Source organism: Catharus ustulatus, chromosome 2 (genome assembly GCF_009819885.2).
Source record: "Catharus ustulatus isolate bCatUst1 chromosome 2, bCatUst1.pri.v2, whole genome shotgun sequence".
Taxonomy (NCBI): domain Eukaryota; kingdom Metazoa; phylum Chordata; class Aves; order Passeriformes; family Turdidae; genus Catharus; species Catharus ustulatus.
Genome location: NC_046222.1, coordinates 99,555,555 through 99,568,316, shown reverse-complemented (window position 1 = coordinate 99,568,316; position 12,762 = coordinate 99,555,555). Strand labels below are relative to the sequence as shown.

At 43.8% G+C, this 12,762-nt stretch overlaps 2 protein-coding genes across 6 annotated transcripts in view; one reads left to right on the top strand and one right to left on the bottom strand.

The window, feature by feature from the left end:
- Positions 1-4,818, top strand: part of NAXD (NAD(P)HX dehydratase) — a 54,222-nt gene extending 49,404 nt beyond the window's left edge. For all 5 annotated transcript variants that reach the window (XM_033051256.1, XM_033051254.1, XM_033051255.1 and 2 more), the window contains 2 exons: positions 5-125; positions 2,592-4,818. In XM_033051256.1, the coding sequence (XP_032907147.1) occupies positions 5-125; positions 2,592-2,742 (272 nt within the window). In that variant the 3' untranslated portion in view covers positions 2,743-4,818. The remainder of the gene's footprint in view (positions 1-4; positions 126-2,591) is intronic.
- Positions 4,819-5,382: 564 nt separating this feature from the next.
- CARS2 (cysteinyl-tRNA synthetase 2, mitochondrial) overlaps positions 5,383-12,762 on the bottom strand; it is a 43,054-nt gene continuing 35,674 nt past the window's right edge. The window contains exons 13-15 of the mRNA XM_033051259.2: positions 12,329-12,427; positions 8,696-8,956; positions 5,383-6,036 (exon numbers count right to left, since the gene is read on the bottom strand). Of these exons, the coding sequence (XP_032907150.1) occupies positions 5,962-6,036; positions 8,696-8,956; positions 12,329-12,427 (435 nt within the window). The 3' untranslated portion in view covers positions 5,383-5,961. The remainder of the gene's footprint in view (positions 6,037-8,695; positions 8,957-12,328; positions 12,428-12,762) is intronic.

Below are 12,762 nucleotides of genomic sequence, written 5' to 3'. Positions count from 1 at the left end.
ACAGTACTTGTGTGCAGTCACGAAGGAAGCAGCCGGAGATGTGGTGGACAGGGGGACCTCCTTTCTGGTTCTCTTGGAGTCATGGCACACTGGGCATTTGTTGCTGGAGCTGAAAAAACAAATGGGTATGAATATTAATTAACAACTTAATTGCTGTGAGTCTGTATTCACCAAGGGCAACTGTCATAGACCTGCTATTGTATAAATTTCCAAATGAAATTGGAGATTTTGGTAAGAAAGTGTCCATGTACTTAAGTATAAGGGTATCTAGAGCAGTCTATATAATAGTAATAATTTTAATAAGACAAACCTTTCAGTAATTTAACATCTCCCAAGTCTGGGACAGAAAAAGAGCCTCTGGATCTGTTCACATGGGCATTTATGTATGAAGTACGTGTTTTCAAAACAATTTGACATAGGCAGAAAGTAAAAACGATAAATAAGTGGTAGTCATTGGCAGTAACATCTCTGTAATTCAAAAGACATGTTGTTTGGCTTTGTTTTTTCTATTTTGGTGAATCCTCCTGCATTGTGGCTAAGTAATTCAATCGGGCAGGTGTATTGAAACTTGCAAATAAAATACAGTTTCAAAATGAGTAATTCTTTTAAGGCCAAATGGCATTCCACTTTGGTTGTACATAATGCAGCCATGCAGATGGCTTTTGGCTTTTTAGTTAATTTATGTCAGTTCCTGACAAACTAGCTGGTTCAGATAGCCACAGAGTCTTTCTGTGAAAACATCAGCTTTAAATAAAGTTGAAAGGAATATAAGCAGCCAGTTACAGTCCCTCTTCTCAGTAAGTAGCAAGCTGTGGAAGCCAGGAGTGGAGACCTTCTGTAGCCTTTGGGATGCTGCATGCAGGTGCACAGTATCAGATGTCCATGGGAGTTACCAGGCTGTGCTTGTGTTACCACAAGGGCACTGCACAAGGTGCCCCAAGGGGAATGAGTTGAACCACGCTTCAAAATTCTGAAATCTAAATCTTGGTTTCCTTTGTCATTCTGGGTATCTGAATTTGCAGCTGCCATGAAAGGAGGAATTCTGTTTTAAATTGTTAAAAGAGTGACTTCATTTTTATGTGGGGTACAGCACAGCAGTATTAAATTGTTGGAGAGATTAGCAAACACGGCACATGTTTTCCAGGCTCTCCTGACTTGAGCTCCCGTGGCTTTTCTAAACAGCTTGCTCAGAAACTCCTTTATTTTATAGATGAAGGGAAAGTGTAATTGGCATCAGCGATGCATTGTGTCTCCTGCAGTGGTGTTAAGGTGACCCTTCACAGACACCTGCTGTACCAGTCCTGCCTACCTCATGTGTTGCAGGAGAGGAGCTTTTTGGGTTCAGTGAGTCAGGGCATCTGCTCGAGACTGCACTGCAGGCAGTCCAGCCAGTCCTTCCAGCTTGTGCCTGGCTCTAGCATTTCAAAATGGGTCTGTACAGAGAGGTTTTCAAACACTGACATGGTGCTGGCTTTCAGGGGTGTTAGTACAGTAGGTAGGATTCCTCACTTGGCTAGAGAGGATGCTGATGTGTTTGGAGTATGGTGCTTTAGCTGCCTTGAGTCCAGGAGGCTGTACATAGCTCTTGTTTCAGAGCAGAATTTGGGCATCCAGGATTCACGCTCAAGGTAGTTTAAGTACTCCTGCTCCTTGATGAGTACATGGAGATTTTGCTTAGGTGACACCTAATCGTAAAGTCATGTCCTGCTTTGCCTGTGTTTTACATTGGGATCCTTCACAAAACTCTCACTTGGCAGAGGAGTGAGGAGGTCCTTAGTGGGTTCCAGGCAGCAATGCTCAGCTGAGGCTGGGCTTTGTGAGGTTTTTTTATCAGCCAGACCTGGAGCACAGCACTGGCTGCTGAATTATTCTGCAGTTGTTTTCTCTTTTAAGGCAGCAGAAGTAACTCCCATGGCCCAGGCTATGAAAAGATACTGTGGAGATGGCTCTGGACTGTGCTGGCTGCTCAGCATTACAGATATGGGTCTGGGTACACTCTCTTGGGCAGTTCCTAAGTGTGTAGGAGGCATTACAGCAGCCTTAGCTTGTGTTGTGGTCTTCACTTGCCACTTTACCCCTGTGAAGCTGATCTAATGAAGGGCCTGGGACAGTCCCCATGCCCTGCTGTAAATCATCTCTTGTCTGCATCCCCAAGGCCTTCCCCCACCCCTGCAAGACAAAACTAAATGGAGCTACCCAGAGAATGGAGAGGAAAGGGGGTTCAAGGGCTGTCAGGTGAGCCTTCAGTCTTCCTCTAAATGAAAGCATGAAGCTTCACATCAGTAAAGCTAGACATGGAACACCTTCCCCACTTTTTAAGCCTTTTTTCCTTTTGAGTGCTTTGGCCCTGGTGGTGTTTCTCACTCAGGCACATGCTGTGCCATGGATATGGAAGTATTTGATTTAAAAAATTCAGACAAAAGTGTTCTGCAATGCAAGAGCCTGAGAACATGTTTGCTTAAGAGACCTTCCTGGCAATGCTAATATTTACAAGTACAAAGATGATGTCCACCACCTTATAAATTGCACAGAAGCTTTCAGATTCTCTTTATAATGTTGTTTTCTGGTTTTGGTTTTTTTTTTCCTTTCAGTCAAAATCCCTTTCTTGTGGCTGCATTTGGAGCTTGCTCTCTCACAAGGCAGTCTAACCACCAAGCCTTTCAGAAATTTGGACGTTCAATGACAGCCTCTGACATGATTTCAGAAGTTGGAACAGCTTTTAACAAACTTTTTGAAACCTGAAGCCAAAGCTGCAGAGAAGAAGGAAGAACAATGACTGCAAGAGTAATTATGTGTACCGTAGAATTTACATAATGCACCCTTTCAAGTGCTGTAGCAGCATTGGTATGTTAGGTAGATATTTTTTATTTTTAAGAATAGAAAAATATGATTAATGTAGATATTTTTTAAGAGTTTGGAATACAAAAATGTTTTGGCTGAAATAAGCTGTAGCTGCAGAACTGTTATAATATAATAAAACTAAACTGAAAATATTCCTCTGTTCTTTTTGATAGTTATTGAGCAATAACTAAAGTGTGAACAGCAAAAAAAAATGCACTTGATAATGTAGATAAAATTCTTCCACCAGCTCAACTGAATTTCTTGGATTTCACCAAGGTTGTCACTTGTCATTATTAGAACCTCTGTCTAGAATTAGCTATTGCACTTCATGTTTTGCCATGCTAGTATAGTAAGAAGCAAAAAATAAGCCTCATTGGAAAGGGAATGCATGAGAGTTGCTGTAGATTTTGAATGTAATTAGTTGCCTTTTCCCATTCCCGGTCCCAGAGGCAGCATTCATTAGGACAAGGCATCCCTTCGTGTAATGTCTTCTTATTTTTTTTTAAAAGGTTCCTCCTTGGCAGAATAAAGATATGCTATAGGAATCTTAGCAGTAAAATTCATTAAACAATAATTAGGCTTATCTGAAAAATAGTAAATTTGTTTGTTTATCTGGTCTTGACTCAGTATGATGAACTTTTGAAATTGTCATTCGGAGAGGTACTAGGCGGGGCAAGAAACTCGGTGAGAGCCAGCAGAGCTGGTTCAGCTCTCAGTGATCATGGAAGAGTGAAGTGCTTTTAAAACTCCAGTTGCCTGCTGGGTCGGAGCTCAGAGCAGCCCAGCACACAGAGCTGTAGGTGCACAGCGATGAGCCAGCAGGAGTTCAAGCTGAAGGAACAAAAGGCAGCCCAGAGCTCGTACCTGTACCTTCACAGCAGAGCGCACACAGCGTACACTGCAAGTCAAAGGCAGGAACAGAAATAGGGTGGTTGGTGTTTGAGCTTCAGGTGCAGTACTGCAATAAGCAAGAGTTCTTAGAGCAAAAAGCATAGAGGCTTTTACTTGATCTCTGCAGGACAGACACAATGTCAGGGCCACACTGACCTGGTGCGCTGGCAGAGCAGGCAAACGTTAGGTGTAAAGCAGAACTTCTGTGGGATTTTGCACAGGACCATTCCTTAAATTTTTGGAGATCTAGCCAAAGCTTGTAGGGATTGAACCAGAGTGGAGAGGGAGGCAAGTTCATGCAAAGTAAATTTAAATGGGTACTGCCCTTGAACCTCCACTCCAGCTCCAAGTGTTCCTGCTCATTAAAGCCTGGAACAATCACATAACGCATCCGGTTATTGCAGTAGATGTCACCTGCTCAGCACAGCCACTCTTGTGGTGCTCTCAGCTGGAATGTGGTCTCACAGACCAGTCACACTGTTCTCATTCCTTGCAATGGCTGCCTGCAGAAAGCACCTGTAATCAGAAAGGCTACTCCAAGTATTTCCCTTCAGTCCTCAGAGTTGGTATTTCTGGACGCACTGTGACTACTACCTCACCCTGATGCATTTTTCTTTTTAAACCAGTTACCTATTTTTAAAATAGGTTTTTAAGTGTTTGCTTGTGTTGCTCTATGAGGGTTCACAGACTACTCTTAAGAACTGAGGTTTTAGTGTTTAAGCACTTTTGTAAACTGTCTGCATCTTTGGGGAAAGAAGCTATCATTTCCCCCTTTAAATGTATTTGAGAAACCTGACTACTTTTAAATGAAATCAGAAAGTTAAAACTGATTTTAAAACAGCTACTGCCTTTAAAATACAATTTTTTCTTGTAATTATAATATCAGTGGTATTATAATCAAAATGTGACATGTAGGCGAAGTCAATCAATTAATAGAGCTCAGTACAGATTTCAACCTGCCCTGTTGGTTTTAAAGCTACACAGTTGTAACTGTTATTCACTAATGTGTACCAATTGTTACAATTTTTAAACGTTCTGGAAATTAGCAGTTTCTTTTGGTAGGAAATAAAAATAATAGCAAATTGACTGGACTTTGTTTGGTGTGTGCTGATCCCATTTCACACAGCAGCTGAGCTGCTGCTCACCATTTATTCTGTTTTGCTAGAACAACACTGCCCCAAGCAAATGTACAATAGCAGCTGTGTCAAATAAGCACCTGTGCCCCAGTGCTGAATGAAGAGACACCCCACTCTTCTCTGGAAGTACTGATAATAGAGAAAGGGAGCAGAAAAATAACTATGCATTTTATTCTCAGCAGTATAAAAGAAAGCCTGTAGGCTCTTGAACAGATACTTTGAAAACACAGAAGTGCCTTGTAATGAACCCACATTCTTGGTTCTTATGTTTTCATACACTGATTTTTAAAAAGTGCAGGTACCAGGTAAGTACCAGGCCCTAGAACACAGGTCACCTCAGGTATAAGAGAGGCTTCTGTACCTCTGCCCACAGCCACACCAGCCAGCGCCAGCAAAAAGGTAACTGAACAGGTAACAACTAAACATACTTCATAATAATATACATACTAATATATATACAACCTTATTTTATCTTCACAATTCTGGAGAGATCCTGAGTGTGCTTCATTCCCAGTGCTAGAGAAATCTCCTTGTATTCTGTGCAAAAGCAATCAGAAGGTAACAAGCCTTACAGCTAACTGGATACCACCATGTTACAGGTAGAGGTGTCACAGGATCAAAGCAGCACCACTGCAATAAGGAAATACTTCAAAGTTAAAAGTATCCCCCATTCCTGCATCAGAGAGGAACAGAATTGTCCAACCAACAGGCATAAAACTGAGTGTTTTCATCTTAATGACAGGCCTAAGTTCTTGCCTCTGCCTTCACTGTGTTTAAATTCTGTGTCAGGTCAGCAAAACGGGGTGAGGACAGATGACAGAGCCTTTGGGCTGGGGCAGTTCCCGCAGTAGAACAGAGCCATGTCTGTGTTAAGTCAGTGCAGCTGCTCCTGTGCTGCCTTGAATTCTGCATGCTTCCACCACCTGTGCTGCAAGGCCTGTTTTTATTTACCAAGTACTAGTGCCAACAGTTTTGCTCAAATTACATGCTATCATTTTTAGCCATTCTGTTCAACAGATTTTATTTTGAAAGAACTAGTATTTACAACAGTTGCCAAAGTAGCTGAAATAAAAAACAGTCCAAGGATGAGGGATCAGCTTTTTTTCTCAGTCTCCTTCTCTGTCTGCCCTCCTTCCACAATTTCCCAGGTGGAAACAGCAGCTCTGTCCTGTAAAAAAAGTAAGCAGGTCAGCAGGTCAGTCCTGCCAGACTAGATCACAGGTTTTTAACCAAGATTCATTCAGCAAAGCTGTTCATCCAATCGGACAAAAGAGGTGGCAATACAATCTCACAGGGATGCCACTGCTACTAATAATGCTCAGAGTTGTAAAACAAAACTAGACAATTTTTCCTGTCTCGGGGAAGAAATAGAGAGTAGAAATGTCACCTCTTCAGCGTGGGATGCTGCAGTGGGGTGCAGCTTCTCATATGAGTAGTGACACTCAACTCATGCAATCACATTTTCAAGTCTCAATGGCTCATGTCCCTGAAAAAACACGCTCAGTACATAAGAGTGTATTGCTGAATATGTTTCATCTGAACTCAGGACAGAAGCCTCTTGGTTTTAGTATCTGTAATGTGATACTGTCATATTTTTGAAAAGCAATATTGCAGCTAAATTGAACATTTTATTTAGAACCAGCTGTTTGATTGGAGTGGTTGAAAATAAAAGTTAGTCTGAACATTGACGCATGACAACGTTCCATGAGCGCTGACCCATGAGAGCAGCTGGAACTGTTGAATCTTTTTTTACATGAAAATTTTTTGATGCCTAAATACCCAATTACTACATTTCACTTAGTAGCATAGCTTCCAAGCATGCTTCAATGACAAGAAAAGGTACATGGATTTTTTTTAATCAGTCTGCTGCAAGTTATGTAACTTCAGCCTTTGCAATGAGCAACCTGACAGAAGAAAACAGTAGGGAAATCACAAGCTAGAACAGGAAAGACAAACTACCTTTTCTACAAAGCTGATTTTTAAGAAAATTAAGCTTCTATTTGAGCCACCCTATCCCTGCCCTGCCTAAACCAGGGGGGCTCCTAGTCTGCACTGGATGGAGCTGAGGCTTGTCTGCTTCATCTGTTCCGCTGATTTTCCTCCGGCAATGGACTTCAGGAGTTGCTGGCTTGCTTGAGGCTCACGTAACAGAGGGCAGTGTGTTGGCATTAATGCCTGCACAGTGTGAGGTTCAAACATTTTGTGGAAATGAGGGGCTGGGCAGAAATGAGAAATTCACATAACTGCCTCAAGCACTTACTAAGCAAGCAGGACCCCTGTTAGGCGCTGTTTTACTGGGTATTTTTGGCATCAGCTGACCCAGCCAGGCAGACTCATGATGAGCAAGGGGGTGGAGAGAGCCCTGCTATGTGTAGGTTGTGTCTTGTTGAACCCGTGGTTTGGTGAGCCTGTATGAGGAACTGCAGAGCTGCATCACTCCGTCTGCAGGAGTCTGGGATCTGCAAAACCAAGCTGTGAGCTAACTTCACACCTTTGGATACTTCCATATTATCAGCAAAGAAAGCAGGAGTTCAGCTTCAGATGTTTACTCTGTGTGTGCTCATAAGTGCATGTGTGCTTTCTAGAGTAACCTATTGTGAGACAGATTATGCTGAGCTTCAGGTTATTAAATTTTTTTTTAAATAAATGGAATGGTTTGAATCCTGGCTCAGACTAATTTGTGGGGTTTTCAAATGTAAATCCCTTTAAAAACAAACCAAAACAGATCTGTGAAAGGATGGAGGTGGGGCCACAACATTTTTCCAATAGATTAAAAGGAAGGCTGCTTCTCCAAGACTTTGTCTCAGCGCAGCTGTTTGGATTTGCAAACTTGCTTGACAGGTGAGTGTAGCGGGGGTTTACAAACAAGTTAAAGGAAGCAGACGCTCCAGCTTGCAGCTGCAGCTCACCACCACCACCATGCTGGCCCCCACCCTGGTTTGTGTCATCCCAGAGAGGAGACAGCCGACCACGCTGACAAGTGACAGCCCTCACACTCAGCAGCTGGAGCGGATGTGTGGTGTCACTCCCTGATGTCATTGTGCATTCCATCCTCCCACTGGTAAAACCATGGAACCAGACTTGCCAGGATCAGTTCCCAAGCAAAGGAAAAATGAACAGGACAAACTGGATGGAGGGAGAGAATGTGAAGGATTATTCTGCACTCAAGGAGCAACACTGACCCTTGCCTCACAGAGGCAAGAAGGGCAATGACCAAGAGGAACTGGAAGAAGCAGCACTTCAAAGAAGTAATGCAGGTTTTTGGAACCAGGAGAAGACAGTAATGTCATAGAGGGTCTTCTCTCGAGCCTGAGATGCCACTGAGATAATGGAAAAGAACACTGGAGTTTTAGCCTATGTTAGGTGCAGGCTAGAAGTAGAAAGCAGGATGGAGAGACGAGTGGTACAGGAATCCTGTACCAATCCTGTGACTCAGGAACAATTGGGAACGAAGCGGCTGAAAATGGAAGAGGCTTTCTCATGAAGACTTATTTTTGGTGGGGAGTGTGGGGTAGGTAAGGCATCATTTTCACAAGTCATCTTGGTTTACTTTCCAGTTCCTTTGCAATGTTTTTTAAGATTGCACACATTACTCACACCCTTCCTTCTGGATTGAACTTGGGCAAGTTAGGGATTTCTAAACATTATGAGATCTTCAGTGGCTTGCATGGAGACACAAGGCTGAGGGGGAGCAGAAGAGAAGGCAGCAGTATACCCAGACAAGGGCTTGACTTTCACTTCCTGTGACTGCAGTCCCACAGGGAGCAGCTGCTCAAGGACAATAAAAAGCGACTGAGAGTCTCACAAAGAGGGTTACTGCCTCCTACCTTTATGTGGATTCCAAAGGCAGCAAGGTCCCCACGCAGACTGTCACAAGCCTCCAAGAGAGGCTTTCTCTCCTGCATTAACTGCTTCCTCTTTTCCTTCTGCTCCTGTTTGGATTCCTGGGCTCCTGCCTCACCCTCCACTGGCACAGTGTCAGCTGCGTCCGGCAGGGCCAGCGCGTAATGACGGACCTTGGTGCGGAACCTCACCAGCTCTTCAACGACATTGGAAAGCACTGCAGACTTGTCTCCTCCCACAGCCACCTAGAAATCAAACAGGGTGCTTTACAAACATCTGAGTAATGATGTTAAAAAAATCAACCCCATCTCCATAGCAATGTAAGGCGTCATTACCTCTCTTAGTTGTGCATTTCCATGTATTGGTAGGATTAAAACGTCACTATTTCACTAATGCTGGACAAAAAGTTATGGTGGAGTGACACTTAGAAGTAATACAGCATATTCCTGCACAAGAAAGCTTTTACCTTGAAGCAGAGTGCTCACATGAACACAACCCACTACATAACCCAAGTGGGGAACTCACTGCCACAGGAAACCTCGGAGATGCCAGAAATGTGCGTAGCTTAAAAAGGAATCAGACAAGTTCATGTAAGAAAGGCCTGGCAACAGGAATCCAACACAGCAAGGGAAGCCTAGCCACCAGCTCAGTCCTTTGGCTGTAAAAGTCCAAAGACAGAGAACACATCAGCCCCGTATTCTGTCTTTGAGCTCCAGACCTCCTTCAGGAAACACAAACCAGCAAAAGTATGTATTTTGGCTTTAAGTCTCTAGTCCATCCTATCCTTTCTCCTTTCATCTACAGAAACCTTTCCCAAATGCACAGCACTTTCATCTGATGCACCTTGCCCAAAGTTTCAGCACTCAAAAAAACCTGACAGAAGCAGTAGCTACTGCACACAGGGTGTGGGTGTTTCCTGGCTGCAGCCAAGCCCCTTCCTCCCCTCAGCCACTTCCAAGCTTCCTCAGCCTGCTCTGGCTTGGCAGGAGTCTCACTGGTCAATGCCTCAGGAAGGGAACAGACTCACTCCTCCTACAGAGTCCTGCTCCAACAGCTGCCAGGACGGGAGCTTGGGAGGCAGCTGGAGAGGAAGGCCACTCCTCAGCACCAGCACAGCCAGGCTCCTGATCTCACTCTTGGCAGAGACCATCCCTGTTTCTCATTAGAGGCAAACTCCCAAGGGGGAGGAAAAGGACAAACCTCCAACAAACAAGAGAACACCACTGCAGTGTTTTATCACTAAGACACAAGAGCGGGAGCACAAAGCACACCAAGGCCACAGGCAAAGCTCCTGGCAACATCATCTGGGAGCAGAAGAGCAGCTGAGTAATTAAAGCCAGAGGGGACTGGGTTTAGTCACCAAACGGCAGGATGGAAACGAAAGGCAGCAGAGTTTCAGAGGTCACTGGCAAACAAAGAGGAGCAGGAGGAGGAGGTGAGGGGGAAGCTATTGAAGTATGAGTGTGAAATGCAGTGAATTCCTCAAGCTTTCAAAACATGCAACCATACTAAAGAAAAAGTTCATGAGATTGAAAAAGGTAACAAATCCAAGTGCCAGAAACACTCCATAGTAACCTGTGGCAGGATAAACACTTAAATACAGAAGGGAAAGCCATGATGATGGGAGCAAGAAACATTCCTCCACAAACCCACTGTAAGAGTTCAAACCAGGCACCTACTGGAGGGAGACACTTCAAAAGCAGGAGCAGCTTTAGGAGATGAACCAGTCTGACTGCCTCATAAAACACTGTGTAGCCTCTCAGGGCTGTTCTCAAATTTCTGGCCCTTGCTTACTCCACAGATTGGCTCCAGCTGCACCTGCAATACACTCAACACTGCACTCTTTGGGAGAGCAAAAGTTTTCTGGCTCTAGAACAGGCGCAATGGTTTTCACGCATCACCTTTCCAGATGGATTGATCGCTTACCTCCCTTTGGAAAGATCTTCTCTTGCAAAGCAGAGAGAGACAGCTGCTCTTATTGTATACAGCCACTAGACTGAGATGAGCCACTCCTTAGCATCCCCACTGATGACTTCAGAAACACAAGCAGCTACATTAGGTTGATTAGCTGAGATGAATCCCAGCCCAGGAGCAAGACAGACCCACAAGGCTACAAGCAAATATCCAAATGAGGGGGCCAAACACCACTGCCTCTGTTACACATTCTCTGCACTGTTAGCACAGCAGTGTCCAGGTCAGGCAGCCCTCTCCCAGACAGCACACATGCCAGGACCCACTGTGGTCAGGGACTGCTCCTAGCAAGCTGCATGCCTGGGAATACCTGGCTAAAGGGCAAAAAAAGGCTGGATGCTGAGCTGTTGTGGCTAGTGTCTGAGTCAGGGAACAATCCCTACAATTTATTTACTAAATTGTGGTTGCCTATGGACCTTTCTGAGGAAGATTTCTGACTGATTAATTTACTGGAAACTGAAAGAGCAGAGGAACAGAGAGGGGTCTGATGAGCTGCTCCTTTCTTCCTGCTTATCTCAGACCAGCATCTTCTGCTGATCCTCCTGCCACACAGAGAAAGGGACTAGCACAGACTACAACAAAGAAAAGCATTCAGCTACTTGCTTCAGCAACAATATAAGTGCAGCAGGTGCCTGCATACAGACAGCCCAAAATCTGGAGGAATGACTTTGCCATCGAGCTAACAAAAAAAATTAAGTGTTTAGTATGCCACTAAAAAATGAACATGCAAACCACAGGCTGTGAGGAGTAACACACAGCCAAATCACATCCAGCCACTGTTTTGAAAGAAATTTTGTGAGAAAATCCATGGAGGCAAACTAAATAAATGCATTTACCACTATACTGCCTGATTTTCAAAGAATGAACAATATTATTTACATTTTCTTATTTTCTTCTCCCCCTCCCCAAAATAACTGTTTTGTTTTGCAGAACAGTTTCTCTACAGAAAGCTTTTTCACTACTTTGCATTCAGCTCCATATTTGAGCAGAAGAGGAGCAAAGAATAACCTGCTATTCTCCAATACCTTGTGTCATTTTAAATGCTCCCATTCCATACATTGGGATGTCACCTCCATATTAACGACTCTCTTTCCTGTTCAGTACTTTGCTTTGAGCTTTTCTCTCCTCATTCCCATTCTTCCCAGAACTAGTTGGTCCCCATTCCCAGCTCACTGTCCTTCCCTCCCCATATTTCCCCATGGCTCAAAGCAGAGCAGCCCCTTTCCCTGGCTTTCTGCAGAGGAGTGGGACCCCTCACAACTGCAAATATTCACAGACCTACCAAAGCCTGGATGCAGCCATCAGGAAGAAGAGGAAAAGCTGGGGCAAGAGAGACAGACAATGGGACAATTTAAACGCCTCCAATGCTAACTTTTTCTTGTTTTATTCCTCAGTCTTTCATTTCCACAGCAAAATTGGTGCAGAAGTCAGATGGGAGTACCTCCAGGAACTAAAAAGCCTACACTTTGTTTCACCTGCTCATACACTCTGCTAAAACATCACAGGAGAAACTGCAAGCAGTGCAGAAAGGTTTACTAAAACCATAAATAACTTGCTACATCTGATGCTTTCAGAAAGCACTCTATGAAACATAACACTGGGGTTGCTACCATATCCTCAAACACATAGAAGAGATATTTCATTACCTGTCTTTCTCCAAAGGACATCCCAAGGGCATTGAAAAAGCCTTCTATATAGGAAATAATGCTTCCATACACAACAGAGCTTCTAGGAGATCCAGCATCCTGTTTAGAAAACACTCAAAAGAGATTGTCCAGTCAATACATATTACAGAACTCAGCATCTCTCTGTAGCCTAGTCCACAAGGGAAAACTATTACTAATTATAAAGATCTACCTCCACCAGGAACACCTGCCCAGACAGGCAATCTTAGAGATATAAAAGCACCTCACAGCACAAAGGGAAGGGATTTAAGTAAACAAGGGAAGAGAAGAGCTTATCACCAGCCCGCACAGCGAGGAGATGCGAGAAGCTGCCATGCATTACATGTGTGCAGTAAATTAGAACTAAAAATAGCACTTCTGGCCATGAAAGGGCTGTGTGTATGGAAACAAAATCG